Source organism: Odontesthes bonariensis, chromosome 1, assembly GCF_027942865.1.
Source record: "Odontesthes bonariensis isolate fOdoBon6 chromosome 1, fOdoBon6.hap1, whole genome shotgun sequence".
Taxonomy (NCBI): Eukaryota; Metazoa; Chordata; class Actinopteri; order Atheriniformes; family Atherinopsidae; genus Odontesthes; species Odontesthes bonariensis.
This window is the reverse complement of record NC_134506.1, coordinates 41,748,659-41,774,042: the sequence shown is the minus strand read 5'-3', so window position 1 is coordinate 41,774,042 and position 25,384 is coordinate 41,748,659. Positions and strand designations below refer to the sequence as shown.

General features: G+C 43.0%; 1 protein-coding gene across 1 annotated transcript in view; it reads left to right on the top strand.

Moving 5' to 3' along the window:
• Positions 1–25,384, top strand: part of iqgap1 (IQ motif containing GTPase activating protein 1) — a 73,026-nt gene that overhangs the window by 28,605 nt on the left and 19,037 nt on the right. Inside the window, exons 3-21 of the mRNA XM_075466942.1 lie at positions 349–505; positions 3,061–3,138; positions 5,371–5,447; positions 7,173–7,240; positions 7,606–7,719; positions 9,375–9,553; positions 10,846–10,933; positions 11,030–11,187; positions 11,276–11,360; positions 12,132–12,295; positions 14,782–14,942; positions 15,032–15,156; positions 15,351–15,514; positions 21,343–21,433; positions 21,513–21,680; positions 24,245–24,387; positions 24,469–24,639; positions 24,723–24,806; positions 24,891–24,962. Of these exons, the coding sequence (XP_075323057.1) occupies positions 349–505; positions 3,061–3,138; positions 5,371–5,447; positions 7,173–7,240; positions 7,606–7,719; positions 9,375–9,553; positions 10,846–10,933; positions 11,030–11,187; positions 11,276–11,360; positions 12,132–12,295; positions 14,782–14,942; positions 15,032–15,156; positions 15,351–15,514; positions 21,343–21,433; positions 21,513–21,680; positions 24,245–24,387; positions 24,469–24,639; positions 24,723–24,806; positions 24,891–24,962 (2,347 nt within the window). The remainder of the gene's footprint in view (positions 1–348; positions 506–3,060; positions 3,139–5,370; positions 5,448–7,172; positions 7,241–7,605; positions 7,720–9,374; positions 9,554–10,845; positions 10,934–11,029; positions 11,188–11,275; positions 11,361–12,131; positions 12,296–14,781; positions 14,943–15,031; positions 15,157–15,350; positions 15,515–21,342; positions 21,434–21,512; positions 21,681–24,244; positions 24,388–24,468; positions 24,640–24,722; positions 24,807–24,890; positions 24,963–25,384) is intronic.

Here is a 25,384-nt window from a genome sequence, read left to right as displayed (position 1 = left end):
TTTGTCACAAAGACACATAATTTGAAATGAAAAACAGCAAAGATAACAGTCTGACAGACAGAAAACAGGATTTCTGCAGCAACAAGGTGATTCCCAAAGAGCTGTTAGCTGAAAACTTGGCATATCTCAGCATGGTGTGCAGTGTGTCCTTAAAACATTTGAGGAAACTGGACAAGTGGAGGAAAAAAGGCCTAAAAATCTATCTACAGCAGTTGAACAGGATGTCCTTCAGTATCTAAAGAAAAGAGATGCGCTGTGTTTGACAACTGGTGTCTATTTCTGAGCCTTTTTAAGTGTTTCCCTCATGAAAAGAAGGATGAATTCACGTCCACTGTGCTCTGCTTACAGGTGGATGGAGGCCTGCCTGGACGAGGAGTTGCCCCCCACAACAGAGCTGGAGGAGGGGCTGAGGAATGGCGTTTATCTGGCCAAACTGGGCAACTTCTTTGCGCCGCACACGGTCTCCCTCAAGAAGATCTACGACCGGGAGCAGACGCGCTACAAGGTGGAGTTTTTCAGTGGAGTTTGGAGAGTCAGTGGATCACAATGTTTAAGATGAAATGGTTAAATGATTAAATTAAACATTTCCCATCATGTTTCTGAGTAAATAAAATGAAGATGGGTTAATAATCTGGGGCAACATGTCATAAAGCAGTGCTACCTTTGATTTAAAGTGTTCATGGTGATTGTTTCCTTTTGGAATAATGAATAATAACTGTTTTACACTGATAATAATAGCTTGTTTAAAGTTGGAATCCTTTAACCTTGTCAGTAGCTGTGTGTTTATAAACAACTAAAATACAAAGAAAGTACTTTACTCTGTGACCCGCAGGCTGTGTTTCTGATCGTTTATCCTCATAAAATTAAACCTGGTCCCCATGTGGGGACATATTTTATGATCTTATTATGCTGCTGCTACGGAAAAGCAGTGCTTATTGGGTTCTACTCATCCTAAAAAGCCAGGAGAAATTAGAAATTCAAATTAAGGTAAAGCTTTGATCTTAAATGGTTCTTATTTAGGAGCTTCTTCAGTTGGTCCGGTCTAAGTTCTGCAGCATTATGATCTGTGCTGTCTTCAGTTGGGCTGTGTTCGAAACCGCATACTTCTCCTACTACTCATACTAACTTTTTGAGTTGGTATGCGAGTTTGGGTAAACGAGAAGTTCCCGGATGCATACTAGATTCGCCGAAATGTTGGGTATGCATTAGGGGTGGGCGATATGGAAATAATGTTGTATCACGATTTTTTTTTTTTTTGCATTAAATCACGATTTCGATTTTTTTTATCACGATCTTCCATCCAAAAAAAAAGACCAATTACAGTAGAGTTAAGTCGACATGCTGAACCACAGAAGAGCTAAGGAGTAAAAGAAAGAATTTGGCAATCAACACATTGTAATTCAACTGTAACCCAATTCAAGATGAAAAATAATGATCTAATTGATGACATCTGACACAGTGAGAGTGAAGCAACCGGAAATAGAAAAACGAACCACTGATGACGACTTGACTCCACCTCATGATGCCATTTAGCAACAGATGAGCAACGCTGCATGTTCATTTACTGCAGCCACAGTCACGCACTGCCATCACCAGAGCGCCCTGAAGGAATACTTTTCAACTCTGTAATGTTTGTCACGGTCGCATCCCATTGCTCTTGCACCGTAGTTAGCTTACGAGCTAGCGGTTTCCTTATCCGACCCGAGAGTGCTGCTGCTGGCCGTGAGTTTCTCCCGTGCGCCGCTATGGATGTGCTGTGGATGGTGCCGCTGCTGCTGTTCCCATTCCTGATGTGGACCAGCAGCAGTGTGTTAGGGTAGAAGAAACCCAAACCAATTCCAAATTACAGAGGTGGATTTCCTCTTCTTCACCAGCTCGTCGGCTTGGCTTTCAGCCATGGCTGTCCATGCGTTTTCTAAGTTTTTACAAACACAACATGGAGAAAGTGTCACGATGCACAGTTCGCTATGATTGGTCGGTTAGGTTAAGGACGCCCTACGTCTGCCGCATCGGCGGGAACCGGCATTTAAAAATAATAAATAAATAAATAAATAAATCATTGCGCATGATTGGCAAAGGCGATCTATACGGTTTCTCTAATTTGGTAGATCGCCTGCGATTCTCCACTCTTCCTCGCCAGTCACGATTTTATATCGTCAGATCGCGCACCCCTAGTATGCATCATGAGGTTACTACTCATACTCAAACTACCCAAGATGCAACATAACGTGATGTCGCCGATCGTCATTTCCTGTCAAAACGGCAGTTTTAAGCTAGCTACAACGAGGGTAGGTTCACTTCCTGTTTTCAAAACAAAAGCACCAATTGTATCGTAATAGCTTTCCCTATGATAAAAGGCAACGGGTATTTTATTTTGTGAAAATAACCGGAAGTGCGTTGCTCACTACGGCTAGCTTTAGTAGCGCCGGGAACAAAATAGTAAATAGCCGGTATTTTGTCAGGTTTCCAACACGTTGGGGATCTAAACGACTACTTTCTCACCTGAAAATGTTTCAAATGTTGCTAAAGTTTACAGAGTTTAGAGCTTAAGCGAAATCAGCTTCAGGCCGGCTGATTTCGGCTCGGGCAGGAGCGAAATGCATTGTGGGTAAACGCTCTGCATACTGTCTGATCGATGAGTATGCAGTATGGAAGTATGTAGTTTGCAAGTATGTAGTATGCGGTTTCGAACACAGCCTTGGTCCGGTCTAATTTCTGCAGCATTATGGGCTACTTTCGTCAGTTGGTCCGGTCTAAGTTCTGTGCTTTCTTCAGTTTTAGTAAACAGACCAAAACACCCCCACACTGCAGTTGCAACAGACCTCTTGATGGAGCTTTGGCAGTAGCTGATCCAACAGTACAAGCTGTTATGTACTTGTGGTTGTACAAACCTCCTTTTCAGACATTTTACCACATTAAATCTGGCTTGTCCCAGTCTTGTTTTCCTGTGCCTCACCTGGCTGAAGTGTTTGGCTGAGTGGTTCTCCCTGTTCCCAACACGAGGGAATGGGGCTGAACAGCATCTTTGTTCTGTTCTGAAGTCTGGCTTCTCTTTTACAGGCAACGGGTCTCCATTTCAGACACACAGACAATGTCATCCAGTGGCTCAACGCGATGGCAGAGAAGGGGCTACCAAAGGTGAGCCTGGTCACACGGATACCACCTGTCACCTGCAGAAGTATTCACCCCTGAGTTCAGGGGCGTATCAAAGTAAAAACTTCAATGAATTTCTACACATGCTCCTTTGACTGGATTTTCATATTGTCGCCTATTGGCTGCACAACAAAAACAGTAAACATGTTTTATGTAAAATCAATGCTCAACATTCAAAGCATTTTGTTTGGTCTGGGATCCAGTTTGTTTTCTTGTAGTTTAAAAAATCAGCTGCACAGAATTTAGATAAATAAATAAACTCTTCCCATGAAGTGCAGTTTATAAAATCTGATATTTCACATGTAAGTAAGGTGCTTTAGTTGTACTGCACTTCCTGAGCCACCGTATTTCCTGTGGCCTTCATCTCCGTCAGCCGCAGGAGGGCAACAGACTTTTATTTTAAGCAGGCTTGGGTTCAAGGCCGCCGCTCATGATCTATAACGGCCTGCGTTGGTGCAAAGTTTGCCTCCCTAAAGTTATTGTGTTTATTCTATAAAAGCCGGGTGTAAGATTATAGCAGGTGGTGTGAATGACGAAGGTCGGGTCCTAAATACAGGCTGGAAAAAAACACAATGGTGCATAAACTATTACCAAAAACTGTCATCAACTATTCCAATTTGTTTTTAGGTCAGATTTCAAACGGTTGTTCTAATCCACTCTTTGTAATCCTCCTTTAACTTCGATAAGGTTAAGCGCGCCACAACTCTCGTTGTCATTGGCTATTCATATTGTCTGTCAAAAGATGGAAAAATGTAATCTATCGAAAAGTTATTTCTCGATAGTTATTGTTTTATCGCCCAGCCCTACCAACAGTCCAATCACGTGGCTAGAATAGAGCCATGCCAGCAGCTAGCCATGGGGTGTTTGTTTGTGCTGCTGCAGCCGTATAAAGAAAGAAAACGAGTGTTCCCTCGGAAGAAACGACGGAAGACGCAGCCCAAGGCGTAAGGGATGACATCGTTGATGACATTGTTGATAATAAGGGCCCGAAAAGTTCGGTGGTGTGGAGGCATTTTGGTTTTTTGAAGTTTGACACGAAGACGGGGAATACCGCTAATCTGTTTCATCACCTGAAGCACGGAGAATGCAAACTTTTACCAACACAGCCCGGAACAGATGCTAATCTTCCCCCGATAACAGCGCCTCAGACCACAGAGTCTGCTTTATCCAGCGCCGTGTGACACAACATCTAAGAGACACCGTGATGTTACACATGCAGCTTATTGTGCTGCAAAAGACATGATACCAATAAGCAGAGTGGAAAATAAGGGGTTCAAGTGGATGCTAACAGTTATGGACCCGATATATATCGATATCGATATTTTCCGTATCGCCCAGCCCTAACTGTTGGTGTTTACCTGCAGGAAACATTTTAAACAATGTAAACAAATAATGTTATAAGAAATGGCAACAATCGGTGTTCATAGAGATGGATTACCCTCTTTTAACAGACTTTCTCGATGTGGAACAATGTCCTTGGATGTTGAGAAACCCGTTTTAAATGATCCACGATATGGAGCAAAGTTGACAGATTTGTAAAAGTTCTCGCAAAGGACAGATGAACTGAAACTTAACACTTCAGTGGGATAGTCACCAGGGCTGTAGCGATACACTAATCTCACGATACAATACACAATAATCAGCCAACGATACGATTCAATACTCTTTCATCATTTTCTGGGGGAAAAAAGGGACAGTGTGATTTGACATTAATCGTCGCTGATTGGACTGGTGGTCCGACCTTTGAACCGGAAGGACAACACAGCCAGACAAACAGAAACAAACGAACATGTCACAAACGTGAGAGCTGTGCACTTTATGCGACATTTTTATGAACTAATTTATCACTGTTTTGTATAATGTGACCCCCTGGCATTGTATTGTATTATATTAAGGTTCTGTGTTTTCAGTAATTGTAAACTCTGGCTTTAAAAAAATAAATAAATCGATACTCTCGGCTGAAAAATCGATACTTTATCGGGAAACGAAATATCGATATATATCGCAGTATCGATAAAATTGCTCAGCCCTAATAGTCACCAGTTTGCAACTTCAACAGAACATAAAGCTGTGCCGCTGGGTGTGTGCACATTTACATTGTGTAATCCCCTGGAACGACTCCTTCCCACATGCTGTAACATGACGGCGGCGGCACGCTCTCCTGGTTCTGCTCAAAGCGCCGCAGTAATCGACTCATCTTCTCCGACTTTGTTTCAGATCTTCTACCCTGAAACCACAGACATATATGACAGAAAGAACATGCCACGCTGCATCTACTGTATACACGCTCTCAGGTTTGTGGGTCTTTTTTTCTTTCAAAGCTGGTGTTTTGTGGTCCTGAAGCCTCTTAGGCCACAGCTTAGATACTTCTGCTGATGTGTTTAACAGGCTGAGGGGCATAAAGAGGTCAACAGATGGTGTGTTTGTTTATGAAAAGACGGGAGTTCTTCATTCACCGAGTTGCGAGTTTGAAAGGACACATTCTGCCTGTGGTTAATTCCATTTGTGTCCTGGGCATATTTCAAGTGTGTGACAGCTTTACGAGGTGAACTCTGCAGGCTTTTCTGCAGAAAGGCAGATTCCACCTTTGATTCCACCTCAGGTGAGATGGGTAGAGAGGTCCTCCAGGTCAGGAAAGCAGAGCTGCATCATGTCGTTTTACCCAAGTATGCCATGCTAATTCAACCTTTTTTGTAACTGAGTGTTACAGTTGCCGACATTTAGTGGTCAGTTTGGAGATGGCGGCCATCTCGAATGCCATGCGTCACCTAGCAACAAATTGGCTATCCTGCAATAGCTTAATGTATCCAAGGCTGTGTTAGAAACCGCATACTTCTCCTACTACTCATACTACTCATACTAACTTTTTGAGTTAGTATGCGAGTTTGAGTAAGCGAGAAGTTCCCGGATGAGATTGGCCGAAATGTTGGGTATGCATCATGAGGTTACTACTCATACTCAAACTACCCAAGATGCAACGTAACGTGACGTCGCCGATCGTCATTTCCTGTCAAAACGACAGTTTTAAGCTAGCTACAACAAGGATAGGTTCACTTCCTGTTTTCAAAACAAAAGCACCAATTGTATCGTAATGGCTTTCCCTATGATAAAAGGCAACGGGTATTTTATTTTGTGAAAATAACCGGAAGTGCGTTGCTCACTTCGGCTAGCTTTAGTAGCGCCAAATTCGTCGGGAACAAAATAGTAAATAGCCGTTATTTTGTCAGGTTTTCAACACGTTGGGTATCTAAACGACTACTTTCTCGCCTGAAAATGTTTCAAATGTTGCTAAAGTTTACAAAGTTTAGAGCTTAAGAGAAATCAGCTTCAGGCCGGCTGATTTCGGCTCGGGCAGGAGCGAAATGCATTGTGGGTAAACGCTCTGCATACTGTCTGATTGATGAGTATGCGGTTTCGAACACAGCCCATGTTTTTACCCTCTGAACTTCACTCTTCTTTTACGTGGCTGTTACCGTGGCAATATGGCCATTCACCCGTGCAGAAGAACCCGCTGGACGGGTATATAAAGGGTTCATTCTGTGGCAATAAAAACATCATCAAGCAAAATGATTAAATAGTGATAGTAACATAGTTTTTTTCTCATGGATCTTTGTTTTAAACTGTGTTTAACCCTCAATGACCTTGGTGTTAGGCCTCCTTTAGCTCATAACAAAGATATGACAATCTGCAGCTTCAACACCACATAAAAGCTGTGGACTGTGTTCAAATATCTGTTTTTCACGCCTTAAACTGCCGTGGTTTTTAAGGAAAGGACGTCTGATTGACTGTAACCCCTCTAATGTGCTTTTTCACCGCAGTAATCCGGACCAGAATATGTGCAATAATTAGCAAGAACCACAGAGGAGAGCGCTTTTGGTGTATTAGACGGATGAATTATTGATCCCGTGAGGGAAGTTATTGAGCATGACTATGGAGCCCGTTGTGCTTTTACGACCCTGGCCGCCTCCTGCTTATTGTGTCATGTTTCTGTGTTCACTTCTCATTGTTTCTTTTCACAGCCTGTACTTGTTCAAGCTGGGCTTGGCCCCTCAGATCCAGGATCTGTACGGAAAAGTCGATTTCACCGGTAAGAATGCAAGCACGAGTCTCCGCATCTGTTTCTCTCATTCTCCCCCTTGTTTAACCCAATTATGTAATCTTAAATCCAGAGCATTACGAACGTCACCCCTGTTTCCAAAGTTAACACGAAGCCCGGAGTGTGTAGAATTAGTCTGCGCCGTGTAAGAGCGCGGAGGAGCTGCTGGAAATGTGAAAGTCATTAGTAATTACGAGAGCTTTTCCTGTCGGTGCAGTTCCCACTCAGTGAGCCAGTTTTAGGAATCTGATTATCACTCATGAGCCAGGAACACCCCCCCAACCCCCACCCCTCTGCTCAGACTTTTTCCACTGCGGTCCATGAATCTTTTCCTTCTCCTCCGTCTTTCTCTGCAGAGGAGGAGATCAACAACATGAAGAGCGAGCTGGAGAAGTATGGCATCCAGATGCCCGCCTTCAGCAAGATTGGCGGGATCCTGGCCAATGAGCTCTCAGTGGATGAAGCCGCATGTGAGAGAGACTCGGATGTTGTGGGGGGGAGGGGGGAAGGGGGGGGGGCGCACCATCTTACAGCTGCAGATAAAATAAATGCTTTAATAATGATGGGAATTTTTTATGAAGTTTACACTCTTACAAGTCAAATTACTTAGTTTATCCATCTGTTTCTTTCACTGTTTATCCGTCAATAACAAGAAAAAACACAATTATCACCAAACTTATGAAAACAGCTGAGATCTGTTGGGATCATAGAGATCCTTAATTCCTATAATTAGTTATTTATTGCTTACATATGATCCGTCTGTTTGGTATGTTTTAGGAAAAGGATGAGAATCCTAATCTGTGATGTTTCAGAGTAAATCCACAGCCAGGAGTTAGTTTTTTGCTAATGATCAGTGGTGGGTAAAGTAGCCAAAAATTGTACTCAAGTAAAAGTAAAAAGTAGTCATCCAAATAATTACTTGAGTAAGAGTAAGTGCGAGTGTGAGTAAAGTGCTTGTTGAAAAAACTACTCAAGTACTGAGTAACTGTTGAGTAACGTCTGATTTATTTGTTAACACAAGCATTCAATCAGACAGACAAAAATACTAAATAATCATCTTTAGGCAAATTAGAGTTCATCCAATTGATAAAATAAATTAAAATTAATTAATTAATTACAAAATAGCTTAAATTAAAATAATCCAGGTAAATTCAAGAACTTAGGAAATGTTTAAAACATATGTAACCCATATTTAACCTAAAAAACAAACATTCATCTATCCATGGGGGAAAAAACGAGTTTAGGAAACTTAGCGCTACATGTTAGTTAGATGTTGAGTTTCTGCTGAAATGTGCGTTTGTTTTGGTTGACACAGAAGACACATAATGTAGCTGCTGTTTCTCACTCTTTGTAAGGTAAACATGCTTTCAGTATGAGGCCTCGTCTGCGTCTTAATTTCCCACCGTTGGTTCTGACATTTTTCATCTGTTTCTTTGTTTGTTTGCTACGACTGCTAATGCTAAAGCTAACCCGTCCCACCGCTGAGATTGAGTACGGTCACGTGACCAGACTGCACGGCTGCGTCTGATTGGTGGAACACAGTCAGGTGGTAGAGCCTTTGGCGGAAGTCTCTCTCTCTGTCAGAATAAAACATTAAAATGAGGCGTACGCGGGGGGATAAAAATAATGAGGCGTAGAATACCAAAGAGGTAAGAAGAAAAGTAACCAGCTCATTGTAGCCTAATGTAGCGGAGTAAGAGGACAGTTTCTGCTGCACACATCTACTCAGGTAAAAGTAAAAAGTATAGTGATTTAAAACTACTCCAAGAAGTATAATGTTTTCAAAAACCTACTCAGATAAATGTAACTCGTTACTACCCAGCTCTGCTCATGATAAAGGCAGGAAGTGGCTGGCCCGGCTCGATCCGTTAAGCCTTTGTCCAAAGAAAGATCGAACCAGCTTCGGGAATATTTTTACCCAGTAAGACTCACAGCTGCCCTCGGTAAAAGCTTCTGATTTCTCTACCTGTAAAGCGTATTTAAAGATTGATATCAACTGAACACTGTATCTGTTTATTATTGTTTGTTTGAGCCACACAAAGATGATATATTTAACATTAGTGATACAATAAGGAAAAAAAAACCCTCCCGAAATGTTCTGATAAATCTTCTCTTCCATCCTCAGTACATGCGGCTGTGATTGCCATCAATGAGGCTATTGATCATGGTGTGCCAGAGGGCACGGTGGCTGCCATGCAGAACCCAAACGCCATGCTGGTCAACCTGGACCCCACCTCAGCCGGCCAGTACCACGACACCCTGTACCGGGCCAAGGGAGAGAAGGTGGCCAACTCACGCAAACGGGTGAGAGGCCGAGAGCTCAGCAGCTCTGAGAGGCTGTGAACTCCCTCTGTCATTTAAAAAGGATTCATAAGACTGAGCACCGAGGCTGCTTCTTGATTAGAAACTAATGGAATATGCTGCCTGAAGCTAAAGGAAAGTTTTTGCATTATTTGGTCAAATTCTGCTGTAAAGAACGGATTTAGAGTGGAATAAAATCACTCTTCCAACAGCTCTGCCATCACTTCTGCTGCATGGTTTAAAGCAACAGGCAGAGCAAACAGGTGTAGGTGATGGTGTAGATGAAGGTGTAGGTGATGGTGTAGATGAAGGTGTAGATGATGGTGTAGGTGAAGGTGTAGATGAAGGTGTAGGTGATGGTGTATATGATGGTGTAGGTGATGGTGTAGATGAAGGTGTAGATGATAGTGTAGGTGATGGTGTAGATGAAGGTGTAGATGAAGGTGTAGATGATAGTGTAGATGAAGGTGTAGATGAAGGTGTAGATGATAGTGTAGATGAAGGTGTAGATGATAGTGTAGATGAAGGTGTAGATGAAGGTGTAGATGATAGTGTAGATGAAGGTGTAGATGAAGGTGTAGATGATAGTGTAGATGAAGGTGTAGATGATAGTGTAGATGAAGGTGTAGATGATAGTGTAGATGATAGTGTAGATGAAGGTGTAGATGATAGTGTAGATGAAGGTGTAGGTGATGGTGTAGGTGATGGTGTAGATGAAGGTGTAGATGAAGGTGTAGATGATAGTGTAGATGAAGGTGTAGGTGATGGTGTAGATGAAGGTGTAGGTGATAGTGTAGATGAAGGTGTAGGTGATGGTGTAGATGATAGTGTAGATGAAGGTGTAGATGATAGTGTAGATGAAGGTGTAGATGAAGGTGTAGATGAAGGTGTAGATGATAGTGTAGATGAAGGTGTAGGTGATGGTGTAGATGAAGGTGTAGATGAAGGTGTAGATGATAGTGTAGATGAAGGTGTAGGTGATGGTGTAGATGAAGGTGTAGATGAAGGTGTAGATGATAGTGTAGATGAAGGTGTAGGTGATGGTGTAGATGAAGGTGTAGATGATGGTGTAGATGAAGGTGTAGATGATAGTGTAGATGAAGGTGTAGGTGAAGGTGTAGATGAAGGTGTAGATGATAGTGTAGATGAAGGTGTAGGTGATGGTGTAGATGAAGGTGTAGGTGATAGTGTAGGTGATGGTGTAGATTTAGGCTCAGGTGCTGCGTGGGAGGAGGCGTGAGATGTCATTTTGTGTCGCTGCTGTGGGTCATGCGTGTTTTGCTCTGCTCTTTCAGCAAATGGAAAACGCTGACGCAGAGAGGGACATCTATGACGAGCTCCTCAGCCAGGCTGAAATCCAGGGCAACATCAACACCGTCAACGGTTAGATTCCCCAACACGTTTCCAGGTTTTCTTGTTTTTTTGGCTTTTTCTCGGTTGCTGTGGTGCACTGGTGGAATGTCGACCTTTCTCCAACAGTGAGCAGCGCCCTGAGTGCAGCTGAGCAGGCTCTGCTGCGGGGAGACGAGGACAAGTTGTACGAGGCGCTTAAGGCCATGGGTCTGCAGAAGCTGCAGCCTCAGAACAAGGGCTGGTACCTCAAGCAGCTGCAGGGGGACCGAGAGAACAAGGAGCAGGTAGGACCGCATTTAAAGTGTTTGGAGAAGGTCGTTCGTTAGCTGTGCTTCCTTCCCGTCGTCATAATATCAAACGGCTTAATTTCAGGCGTTTCCGGGAGAAGCGCTGAGCAAGGACGAGCTGCAGAGCGGCGTGGACGTGGCCAACGGGATGGCAGAGGGCTACCTGAAGAGTAAGAGTCTCAGTCGCACCATTTCTGTCACCACGGCAGCTTTTTACCATCTCAGAAACATCAACAGAATTAAAGGTTTCCTCTCCCAGAAAGACCAGGAGAAACTCATCCATGCATTCATCTCCAGCAGACTCCATCACTGTAACGCTCTTTTAACTGGACTTCCCAAAAAGAGCATTAAACATCTGCAGCTCATCCAGAACGCTGCTGCTGGAGTTTTAACCCGGACTGAGAGATCTGAACACATCACAGCAGCTTTAAAATCTTTACTCTGGCTTCCAGTCAGTCACAGAATAGATTTTAAAAGCCCGCTGATGGTTTACAATCTGTGATATGTTCAGAGAATATAAAGCCAGCAGAGCTCTGAGATCCAAGGACTCAGGTCAGCTGGTCCAGTCCAGAGTCCAGACTAAACATGGAGAAGCAGCATTTAGCTGTTATGCTGCAAACAAGTGGAACAAACTGCCAGAGGAGATTAAACTTTCACCAAATGGAGACATTTTTAAATCCAGGTTAAAGACATTTCTGTTCTCATGTGTCTATGCATGAAATCTGCACGATATCTTTGAACTTATCTAGACTGTTGCTTGTTTTTAAATTCATTTAAATTATTTTACATGTTTCTCTTTATATTCTTTTATGTATTTTAATGCTTCTTCCACTCCCTGCTGCAATGCTTTTATTTTATGTAAAGCACATTGAACTGTTTTGTACATGAAATGTGCTACAAATAAATGATTTGATTTGATTTGATATCTCTTTTTTATGTAGTGTTGAAAGCAGTGGAACGCATCAACGCCGCCATCAGAGCGGGCGTGCCGGAGAAGACGGTGGAGGAGCTGATGAGCCCCGACGCTCAGCTGCCTGATGTTTACCCGAGCGCTGCCGACCTCTACCAGAGAGAGCTCGCCAGCCTGCAGCAGCAAAGCCAGGAGGTACCGAAAATAAGCGCTCGCATCATTCTCAGCGTTCGAGTCAAGCCGTCGTGCTTAAAAAAAAAACTACCTACCTCATGATTTACAGTTTTATACGTCTTATTCAGAGGTGGGTAGAGTAGCCAAAAATTGTACTCAAGTAAAAGTACTGTTACTTCAGAATAATATGACTCGAGTAAAAGTAAAAAGTATTCATCCAAATAATTACTTGAGTAAGAGTAAAAAAGTGCTCGGTGAAAAAACTACTCAAGTACTGAGTAACTGTTGAGTAACGTCTGATTTATTTGTTAACACAAGCATTCAATCAGACAGACAAAAATACTAAATAATCATCTTTAGGCCAATTAGAGTTCATCCAATTGATAAAATAAATTAAAATTAATTAATGACAAAATAGCTTACATTAAAATAATCCAGGTAAATTCAAGAACTTCAATAAAAAAATAAAAGAGACTTAGCAAATGTTTAAAACATCTGTAACCCATATGTAACCTAAAAAACTAACATTCACCTATCCATGGGGAAAAACGAGTTTAGGAAACTTAGCGCTACATGTTTCCTCAAGTTAGATGTTGAGTTTCTGCTGAAATGTGCGTTTGTTTTGGTTGACACAGAAGACACATAATGTAGCTGCTGTTTCTCACTCTTTGTAAGGTAAACATGCTTTCAGTATGAGGCCTCGTCTGCGTCTTCATTTCCCACCGTTGGTTCTGACGTTTTTCATCTGTTTCTTTGTTTGTTTGCTACGACTGCTAATGCTAAAGCTAACCCGTCCCGCCGCTGAGATTGAGTACGGTCACGTGACCAGACTGCACGGCTGCGTCTGATTGGTGGAACACAGTCAGGTGGTAGAGCCTTTGGCGGAAGTCTCTCTCTCTGTCAGAATAAAACATTAAAATGAGGCGTACGCGGGGGGATAAAAATAATGAGGCGTAGAATACCAAAGAGGTAAGAAGAAAAGTAACCAGCTCATTGTAGCCTAATGTAGCGGAGTAAGAGGACAGTTTCTGCTGCACACATCTACTCAAGTAAAAGTAAAAAGTATAGAGATTTAAAACTACTCCTAGAAGTATAATGTTTTCAAAAACTTACTCAAGTAAATTTAACTTGATACTACCCACAACTGGTCTCATGTTACAAAGTGTTGCCCTCTTTGTTGTCAGCAGGGTTGGTTTTATGTTTAGGGGTCAGAAACGGAAGCTAATTTAACACCTTTTACGCTACGTGTTCGCGAAAAAAACAACAACTTTCCATTTAAATCTTTTAGTCAAATATTAAATGAGTTGTGCAGAAAGTTTGAGTCCAGCTCAGACTGGCAATGATCCAACAACCCAGAATGTTTGCATGCATGCACACATGTGGCCCATCAGCATGTAGGGGCTGATATTTCTGCATAGATTTAATTCACATTTGGTCATTTGGAGTCTTTCGAAATCCTTTTGCACATAAAAGTTTACATTAATGAATTTGTTCTTATTCAAACAAACACTGAAATACTCTGAAACTGTTCAGTTATTATTTAAAAATGCATATTTCAATAGAATTAAAGTGAAAAGCAACCGGCATCAGCTGGAATAATTTCACAGTCGGTGGATCCCTGAAGATCAGTCGAATTTCCGTGGACCTGCCCTTTAATTTTCAGGTAGTTTTGCAGCTGAACCGTGGGGCGTATATTTAAACACACCGTTTTCCAGAACGTAGCAGAAGCTGTCGAAGCAGTTCAAAGCAAAGTGGAGCCCTGTAGTTTCATGTTAGTATGTTGGTAGAATATTAAAGACTAACTGCTGACCCGTCGGACTGATCTTCATCTGCACTTTGAACCGTCGCACAGCTGTTAAAGTTCCATCATGACGGAGGTAACTCCAGCTGGTTTATCCTGATTTGCTCCACCTGTTCTTGAAAGCTTCTCTTTCTCCGGTCAGTTATGATGTACATTACAGAAACCTTTCGTGGTTCATGGATTTTCTTTCTCAGTTTCCTGACTCCAAGCAGCCCGAGCCCTCTTTTCCACGCTCTCCTGAATGTTTGTATGCTGAGCTTCTTTCCTCTTGTTGGCCCCAAACTCACCAACTCCCCCCCCACACCCAGTCTTCCAAAATATCTAGCAAGCTAGATATTTGGTTGGAGACTGGGTGTGTTTGCAAAGCTCACAAATCATGTGTGTGAGGCGTTCACACGGAGCTGGTGACGCTCATTTGGGACATTCGTGGTCAGCTGCCAACATTTGGCCATTTTGAGTCAAAAATGCACAATTGCTGCCATGTAGTTTCTCAACTTGTGCTATTTTTATCACATTTATGTCAAATTAATTGACTGTAGATCTGTCAGAGCAATCTGACGATTTAATTATGGGATCTGAAGAAAACACGTAATTTGAAAATCTGCTTTATTTTTTTAAAATTTATTTCTAGTTTTGTTCATTTAATGAAACTTGTTCTTTTCACTTGATAAGCAGCAAAGTAAACGTGCGTCTTCTGGTTCCGCAGGGCTCCTTATCCCACCCCGAGCTGCTCGTTGCCGTGGAGATGCTGTCGTCGGTGGTGCTGATGAACGAGGCGATGGACGCCGGGGACCGGGCCGCCCTCTGGAAGCAGCTGTCCAGCACGGTGACCGGGCTCAGCAACGTGGAGGACGAGTACGCGCAGAGGTGAGCAGGCGGCGGCGGCGCTTTGTGACGCGGTGGGTTGCGGTTGGTGTGCGGGGGGGTTAATGCGCTGCTGTGCGTGTGCCGCTCAGGTATATGGACGAGCTGATGCGTCTCAAAGCGGCAGCCAGAGAGGAAGGGTCTGACTACCTGACCTGGAATGATGTCCAGGCGTGCATCGACCAGGTCAACCTGACGGTGCAGGAGGAGCATGAACGTAGGAGACACACTCACTTCCACATACAGTTCACACCACTAATGCATCTAAATGAGATAAGATTTAAGTGACATGTTCCTGTAATAAGCCGGCCTGTTTACTAGTTGTCAGCCAAGCTAATTAGCATGAGATACGATGCATTGTTCGGCCAAATTAGATCTTGGATCGTTGGAATCGTAAACGTGTTCCTGCAGGTATTGCTGCCATCGGCCAGATCAACGAGGCCCTGGACGAAGGGGACCCCATGAAGACCCTGGACATGCTGCAGAACCCCTCGGCGAAGCTGACGGACGTGGACCCGTCGGTGGCTCAGCACTACCACGACAAGCTGCTGGAGGCCCGCAGAGAGAAAGCTCACGTAAGGCGAAGCGCCGGCTGCCTCACAGCTGCTGCTGCAGGCTGGAGAAAAGAGATGTTCAGATTATCCTCAGCTTTGGATGTGGAGTACAACTCTGTTCTCTGTTTGAATCTCGTATTCCAGAGGTCATTATGCAAACGGCTCATGCAAACGGGGCCTGGCTACAGTTGCATCCAGGCATTAGTCGGGTGTTTTTACTGCCGTTTACAGTTAAACTTCCACAGGTTTCATACGGCTGCACGTCTGACACGTATATACAGATGCAGAGGACACTTAAAACTGGGGCTGGGCGAGTTAACTCGTTAATTATTCAACGCCGATAAATATTTTATCGCGCATTAACGCAGTTTTTGGAAAAAAATGTAAAAAAATTTGGGGCTTTGGTGCCTTTTAATGGATAGGAAAGTTCAGAGAGACAGGAAGCAGGGGGCAGAGAGAGGGGGAACAACATGCAGCACCCCTGTTTTATTATTTATTTTATTATTGTAAAAGTCGCAAGTTGCTCACAGGCTTTTATTATTGTAAAATTCAACTGCTGAAGCCTCACATTAACTTTGCAATTTCACACAAAAAGAAGACGGAACAAAGAGGATTCTGTTCTCCGTCACTTGAATGTGAAGGTGCTTTGTGGCCATTATCCTCAGAACAATTACAGCCACTAAAAGCAGTCTCCGTCTTCACATGAGTAAAATACTAGGGCTGGGCGAGTTAATGCATTTATCGCGTTAAAGAATTAGCGAGTTAACGCAGTTAATTTTTTTTTATTAATTTTATTTTGTAAAAGTCTGTTGCTGTCTGCTGAGGAACCGGAAAAGAAAGTAATCAGCGGATCCACCAAACATGGAGAAGGGTACGGAACTTTTACTCGGCTATTTTAAAGTTCTTCCAGACGGCGGAGTCGACAGAAACAAAGTCATCTGTAAACACTGCCAAGTTGAATTGTCTTCTCAGCGTAGTAGTTCCAGTCTAAAATATCACTTAAAGGCAAAACACACAACTGATAGCAGCAAGTCATTCAAGGAAACAGACAGTGGAGCGAGGCTTCTACATAAAAACTACAGAAAGATGCTGATGTTAAAAGTGTGTTTGCACAACAAATGTTATGGCACTTTCATTCATATGGCTAGCTTTAGTAGCGCCGAATTCGTCAGATCAAAATTGTAAATAGCCGGTATTTTGTCAGATTTTCAACACGTTGGGGATCTAAACGACTACTTTCTCACCTGAAAATGTTTCAAATGTTGCTAAAGTTTACAGAGTTTAGAGCTTAAGCGAAATCAGCTTCAGGCCGGCTGATTTCGGCTCGGGCAGGAGCCAAATGCATTGTGGGTAAACGCTCTGCATACTGTCTGATCGATCAGTATGTTGTATGTAGTATGTGATTTCGAACACAGCCATAGAAACGTTTTCATACGTCATTTGCTGGTCTCTCAGGGCGGAAGTTAAAGGCTTAGAGTAGACGCTGATGTCATTGTGCGATCACCCCCCCCACACTTCCTGTCATACATCGCTGTGGAACATGAAAGTTGGTCTGTGCTCTCGAAGCCCTGCCGTCTTCCCTCTGTGGAACTCGTGCGCACATCGAACAGAAGCACCATCTCTCTTCAGCCCGTTCTCTCTGACTCATTTGCCTGTGTTATCATCAGCAGATGAGTGCGGTTCTTGTTTGTGTATGAATGAGCATCACTTTTGCATATGTCACAGACAAGTAGGAGCTGAAAATACCCACCAGGCCTCGGGGTCTGAACTGGATTTATTTCAGGACCGCGTCTGTTTCTGTCCTGTGTAAATACAGATAAAACCGAGTTTCTTATCGTGCTCGGAGCCCAAGATTCACGGCCGGTGCCCACGCTGTTTTAAATGTCAACGCTGGGAGTTGCATCTGAAAGTCTTGCACATTTGGAGACTCAAAATGGGCACAGAAAAAAGAAAAGAAAAGAAAAGAAAAAAGCTTGGAATAACAGGGAGCTATGTCTCAGCTGATTTCACGGGCTTAGGAAATGACAAGCAGGGCCTCAGTCATTCGCTTCCATAAAAGGGCAGAAAGCTGGCTGCAGCGTCGGAGAGCCGCGGGCACGCACGCCATCCTCCGCCTGCCGGCTGGTGAACGCGGCTGATTGAGGTGATGAAGCCAGAGGAAGCGATTAGCGCTTCCTGCTGGGCTTCAGACGCTGGATGCAGATGAGGTATTCCTGAGGTGAAAAGGCCTCCGGTGTCTCCGAGGAGGACGAGCTTCTGGGCTGAGCCACTGGCTGCTTTTGGACTCGTTTCTCAGTCCAGTCCTCGTACCTGAGCATTTTCAGAGCAAACTGGGCTCCAACTGTGGGGAAGAATAAAGATGGTCAAACCAAATATGGACTTTAAAGCTCCTTAGAATAGAATAGAAGTACTTTATTCATCCCAGCTGGGAAATTACTTTGCAGTTGCAGCATACAGACAAAGTTATAAATAAAATGAAATAGAATATAAAAATGCTATAAAATGTAAAAATGCCGTAAAATATGAATGCAACTTAAAAGCAGAGAAGTGTACAACCTTGTGTTTGCATGCGTTTCAGTGGATCGTTGCGTCTCCCTTTATATCAAATCAAATTTATTTATTTATATAGCACATTTCATGTACAAAAGAATTCAAAGTGCTCCACATAAAATAAAAGCATTGCAGCAGGGAGTGGAAGAAGCATTAAAATACATAAAAGAATATAAAGAGAAACAATTAAAATAATATAAATGAATTTAAAAACAAGCAACAGTCCAGATAAATTAAAAGATATCGTGCAGATTTCATGCATAGACACATGAGAACAGAAATGTCTTTAACCTGGATTTAAAAATGTCTCCATTTGGTGAAAGTTTAATCTCCACTGGCAGTTTGTTCCACTTGTTTGCAGCATAACAGCTAAATGCTGCTTCTCCATGTTTAGTCTGGACTCTGGACTGGACCAGCTGACCTGAGTCCTTGGATCTCAGAGCTCTGCTGGCTTTATATTCTCTGAACAGATCACAGACTGTAAACCATCAGCAGGCTTTTAAAATCTATTCTGTGACTGACTGGAAGCCAGAGTAAAGATTTTAAAGCTGCTGTGATGTGTTCAGATCTCTCAGTCCGGGTTAAAGCTCCAGCAGCAGCGTTCTGGATGAGCTGCAGATGTTTAATGCTCTTTTTGGGAAGTCCAGTTAAAAGAGCGTTACAGTGATGGAGTCTGCTGGAGATGAATGCATGGATGAGTTTCTCCTGGTCTTTCTGGGAGAGGAAACCTTTAATTCTGTTGATGTTTCTGAGATGGTAAAAAGGTGCCTTGGTGACAGCTTTGATGTGGCTGCTGAAAGTCAGATCTGAGTCTATCAACACTCCGAGGTTACCAACTCTGTCCCGAGTCTCAAGATATTCACCAACGCTGAACCTCTTCTCTTTGCTCCCAAACAGAATGAGGACCTACTGTACATGTAAGGAAATGTAGAGCGGCTCAAGACTTTTGCATACGTTGGTTTGCGGTGGATGTGAGCTCAGGGGAGTCGGGAGAAGAAAGACTCGTGCTTGTTTTGCTGCCCGTTGGTGTCGTCTCATTAGCTGCAGCATTAAGGCTGTGGGCTAAGGGCTGCGCCTAGATAAACAGCAGGAAGTCCTGCCCAGACTTCTCCGACTAACGAGCTAAACATCGTCCGCTGTGCCTCTTCAGATGCTTATCGCTCCACTTTGAGCTGCAGTTTCAGCTTTTTATGTCCCTTTTTTTTCCCGAGGCCTGAGAAACGATCCCACAGTTTTGAGGAAGTAACATTCAACTCAACTCAACTCAGCTTTATTTATAAAGCCCTTTAAAACAGCCGTGGCTGAAACAAAGTGCTGTACATGAATAACAACACGAAATATAAGGCATAAAACATAAGAACAATGTAAAAACAATAATAAACAATAAAAACAATAAAGCAAAAACAGAAACAGAGTCTCATGCTGGGTTAAAAGCCAGGAGTTTTAGAAATGGACAGTGAAGGGGCTTGTCTGATGTGCAATGGGAGGTCGTTTCACATGAGATTGAGAAGAAGAGGTTTGATGATTAAACCGTATTCGTCACTAAAAAGACTCTTAAACCGCCCCAGCTTTCACTTCCTCTTATTTTCTTATGATGTGCTTGTAAAGTTTTCACTGCACCGAGCTTTGCACTGGTCCTCCTCCAGGCGCGCTCTGGCACCACACCCTTTGCTGCAGTGACTCATCACCCACAAATAGCAATTTATGGTGGCAAATGCACAAAAAACGCAAACACTAATCAGCACTCAGCCAGGTAGGACTGTGTTTACTATAAAGACGGAGCTTGTTTGGGTCCCTGTGCATGCTGCTACAGATCTTATCCCCCCCCGCCCCTTCCATAAGACACAGTTAGGATCAGGTAGCAGTCTTTCCCGCCCACTTCTTTCCCACACACCTCGTTTGATCCGCTGCGACGGCGTGAGGAGGCGGGGCCCACCTGGGAGGAGGCTGCAGCCTAATGAGCGGCCTCAGAAAAGAAAAGCAGCTTTCAACAAGTAGCAGCCAGCTGCCGCATTGTAGGGACAGAGAGCGCCATCTGGAGGCGGGTGGGCATCCCTGCAGCTCGAAACAAAATGGTTTGTCCGTGTGGAGACGGAATCAAGTGACAAAGAAAGAGTTTGAACATTTGTGTTGGTTTGGTTAGTGGGTTGAATGGTTCCATCCTTTAGGATTACTGGGCTGATGTCCTGGTAATCATGTCTAATGCACCGGCAGCTGTGTGTCTGTTTCCTGTTGACGTCTGCAGGCAGGGAGCGATAGTCTGGTAATGAGAGTGTTCTGGCTTTCATACGCAGCTGGATTCATTAGACCTGAGAGGTTCAGATTGTGAGGATGCCGACAGACGATGGGCACATTTCAAAACCCTGATTTATACATCCAAACAGGAAGTCCTAACCCTGAGATTACATGTCCGTTATCTGCATATCTAATGTTTTAAATCAAAATCAAATCAAATTTATTTGTAGCACATTTCATGTACAAAACAATTCAAAGTGCTTCACATAAAATAAAAGCATAGCAGCAGGGAGTGGAAGAAGCATTAAAAATACATAAAAGAATATAAAGAGAAACAAATAAAATCATTTAAATGAATTTAGAAATAAGCAACAATCCAGATAAATTAAAAATTAAAAGATATCGTGCAGATTTCATGCATAGACACATGAGAACAGAAATGTTTTTAACCTGGATTTAACAATGTCTCCATTTGGTGAAAGTTTAATCTCCACTGGCAGTTTGTTCCACTTGTTTGCAGCATAACAGCTAAATGCTGCTTCTCCATGTTTAGTGCAGTTATCCCCCCTTTATACCCCCTTTAAATATTGTCCTCTGCTTTAATAGGCAGGAGCTAAATTGTGTTAAACGTCAACACAGGCAGAATAAAATGGATCCCGATATGATGTAACCTTAACAGATGCTGGCCTTTGAACTAGTTGGATCAAATGTTTACGTTGACCACACCCAGTATTCAAAGTCTCACATGTATTTCATTTAACATGGAAGACCATTGAAAGGATACTCTTTAATGTGTGTGCATGCACTCGAAATAAAGCGTTTAACTGCACGACCTGGCCTATTTTCCGTCTCCTTTTGCCTTTATCCTCTTGTTCCAAGGTGCATTTCACCAGTTAAATGTGGTGGAAGAAAATTTACAATCAAATACTCCAAACTCAAGATTCATCTTAGAAACAAGAAGTTTCCACACCTCTAATACCTGCTTTATGGAGCAGACGCCCGTCACGGTTCTCTTAAGCAGTTTATTTATAATGCAAAGTAAGTGAGTGTACTTTTCCCTCCAGGAGACGCAGGACCCCTCTGCTGTGCTGTGGTTGGATGAGATCCAGGATGCCATTTTGAGGGCTAACCAAGACACACGGGAGGCCTTACAGTGTAAGAACACAAAAGTTTTTCTTTCCGTTGGGAGAGTTCAAAGCGGACCAAAGGCTAATGTTGGTGTTTGCATCCGCAGTCTCGCAGTCCATCCAGGCCATAAACGAGGCGGTGGACAGTGGAGATGCAGCTCAGACTCTGGCTGCTCTGCGTAACCCTGGAGCTGGACTGTACGGGGTCACCTCCGAGTGCGGGACCACCTACCAGGAGGACCTCTCCAAGATTAAGGAGGAGAAGAAGAAGGAAGGTGAGGAGGAAAACCGAAGACAAAGTAGAACAGAAAAAAATCAATTCGCCTCTAAAAGGCAGAAAATAACAAATACTTAGTTGGGTTTATTTACTGCATTCAATCCTTAAACAGGCTTTGATATAAATATTGCACATGAACAAAAACATTAAAGGAGAAGTTCGTTTTTTTTTTTTTTTTTTTTTTAAACCTGGACCTTACTTCTGGCATAAAATACGTTCATCTACTCACCGATAACAGTTGGGGAAAGTCGGCGTCCTTCGGAAGATATTTTGACAGATATTTAGATTTTGACAACGTGGATGACGTTGTCAATGAGCACGATGGACGTTCTTACTGGAGGGAATGAGCTGTGCTGCAGTGGCTCGGCGATGACGTCATCCCAGTAGAAAGTGTGTAGAAACTCCCCGATAACAACAACAGGGTAACTCTGAGCTAACAGTGCAATAGTACGCGTTCATTCATTCATTTGTCTTAAAGTATTGGTGAAATAAAGACAGATAATGCCTTATTTAGAGGCTGTATTGTCTCTGCCCTGTTCTCTCCCGTTATATGGATATACGCCGATCTCCAGTGATCTAAATATCTTCAGAAGGACGCCGACTTTCACCAAACTGTTATCGGTGAGTAGATGAAGGTATTTTATGCCAGAAATAAGGTCCAGGTTTTAAAAAAAACGAACTTCCCCTTTAAGAATCGACTAAAATGAGGGCATGTGTTGGTCCACACCTTCACAGGTCCCGCCATGTTGCACCACCCAAAGACTCTTCTCATTAAATGGCTTCTTATAAAGATCCCTAAATGAATCTGAATCCACCTTTGAGACATCAAGCCTAGGAGCTGGAGGGGAATCTGGGGGAAAACATCAGGACACACAAATTTGAGTAGAATTTGGTGATCGTCATCCTATAACTTGATATTTTTACAACTTCTAACATCATTTCACATAGTCGGACAGGATTAACTCTCACCTAACAGCTAATACTCTGGAAGAATGGTGACTTACTGAGTAAATACTTGTTTCTTCATGTGATTACTCACTTGGGAAAGCAAGCAGAGCTGCAGTTAGTACATGGGTCACCTCCTCTGACATGCCAGGTCTCTGTAGAAACCTGGTTTTAACTTTACGTCCAGTTAATCAGAGCATTGATCTGCTGGAATGAATAAGGTTTACAGCGTAATTAAATGTTAACAAAGTAGTGATGCCGCTGAGGAAATGCATTCTGCCAGTAATTAGGCCTTATTTATGCGCAGTGATACTCTTCAAGAAGATGCGACCCGATGTGTTTTACCTTTTTTAAGAAAAGAAGCTCGGTAAATGAAATGGATGGAGCCACTTTACCAATTTGCAAATAGGAGTTAGGTCTTAATGATGCATATTTAAAGATGCAGAGCACAGAGAGGTCAGTGAGTAAAATATGAGCTTTTTCAAAAAGGTTCATTTTAAGATGAGTGATTAAAAACAGAGTGTCTCAGCATTTTTTTCTCACACTGAACTGATTCAACAGAAATTAAAAGCTCCGTCTCCAGCTGTCGAGAATCCAGATGAGTCATGAGGCACTTTGTCAGCATTATTCTGCATCTTTATATGGAATCAGGTTTATTTTGCTTGGATGTATCTGGTACCAGAGGTGGGTAGAGCAGCCAAAAATTGTACTCAAGTAAAAGTACTGTTACTTCAGAATAATATGACTTAAAATGAATTAATTACAAAATGCTTAAATTAAAATAATCCAGGTAAATTCAAGACGTTCAATAAAAAATAAAAGAGACTTAGGAAATGTTTTAAACATATGTAACCCATATGTAACCTAAAAAACAAACATTCACCTATCCATGGGGGAAAAACGAGTTTAGGAAACTTAGCGCTACATGTTTCCTCAAGTTAGATGTTGAGTTTCTGCTGAAATGTGCGTTTGTTTTGGTTGCCACAGAAGACACATAATGTAGCTGCTGTTTCTCACTCTTTGTAAGGTAAACATGCTTTCAGTATGAGGCCTCGTCTGCGTCTTCATTTCCCACCGTTGGTTCTGACATTTTTCATCTGTTTCTTTGTTTGTTTGCTACGACTGCTAATGCTAAAGCTAACCCGTCCCGCCGCTGAGATTGAGTACGGTCACGTGACCAGACTGCACGGCTGCGTCTGATTGGTGGAACACAGTCAGGTGGTAGAGCCTTTGGCGGAAGTCTCTCTCTCTGTCAGAATAAAACATTAAAATGAGGCGTACGCGGGGGGCTAAAAATAATGAGGCGTAGAATACCAAAGAGGTAAGAAGAAAAGTAACCAGCTCATTGTAGCCTAATGTAGCCGAGTAAGAGGACAGTTTCTGCTGCACACATCTACTCAAGTAAAAGGAAAAAGTATAGAGATTTAAAACTACTCCAAGAAGTATAATTATTTAAAAAACATTCTAAAATAAATGCAACTCATTACTACCCACCTCTGTCTGGTACCTTAAATCCAGCTCTATGTCCAATCCATCGCTCGTTAAAAGTAGATCTGCTTTTTCAAACCATCTCTGATGATTTACATGTAAACTGTGAGGGTTAAAATGTCTGTGCAGGTGAAAACGGCAGCGACTGGGTGCAACACTGGGTGAAGGGAGGACACAACTACTACTACAACCTGCAGACCAAGGAGGGCACGTGGGTGGAGCCGTCGGACTTTGTGCAGAACAACACCCAGCTCAACAAGGAGGACATCCAGGTAAACGCATCCTCACCGGCATCTCTTCGAATTCACTGCCTCGTAAAAGCACATTTAACTGTGTCTTATTCTCCCTTCCAGGGGGTGGTTTCCGGGGTAACCACAGCCTACAATCGAGAGCAGCTGTGGCTGGCCAACGAGACTCTAATCACCAAGCTCCAAGCTCGTTGCCGTGGCTACCTGGTGAGAAATGGCCGAAAGGAGCGGATAAACTTCCTGAAATCCCAAGACCCAGCTGTTACCCGCATACAGGTGAGATGGTTGCATTTATCCCCGTCATCCCGGCATCGTGCTCGGGTAGAAACACGAGTCTGACGTGATAAACCTTTTCTCAGGCCCACTGGAAAGGCTATAAGCAGAAGAAGCAGTTCAAAGAGCGGAAACAGTATCTGAAAGACCACAATAAAGAGGCCGTTAAGGTAAAAGTCTAAAGCGATTCCAGTCATCTGTGTTTTATTAGTGCATTAAAGTCTGACTGACTGGTCTTCCCTGGTCCCCCTCAGATCCAGTCCATGGTTCGCATGCATCAAGCTCGTAAGAAGTACAAGGATCGCCTGAAGTACTTCCAGGATCACGTGAGTCTCGTGTCCGAGTTAAACTGGCTCCAAATCAAACAACCAGGAGAGAGGGTGTTGCACTCTTTCTGTCTCAGAAATTTGCGTTAAAAGTAGGGCTGAACGATATGGACGAAATTTCATATCTCGATATTCATGCCAGAAATCTCGATATCGATACGATCTGACTTCAGTGGGTTCAGTGAAAACTAAGCATTTTTCTGAAAAATAAAAAACATCATGATACAAAAGAAGGACGACTGCAGACATCGGGTCTTGAGTTGGAAGTTTGTTGTTATAAAATGGAGCGTTGAACTGATGTAAGGTTCAGTCGTCCTGCTCGACCACAGGTTGTGGCAAAATGTTCAATTTCACGGAGCTCGGATTCAACATTCATTTCACCTTCGTTATAGATTTTTGGAATGGCCACTTGATTAAAATAT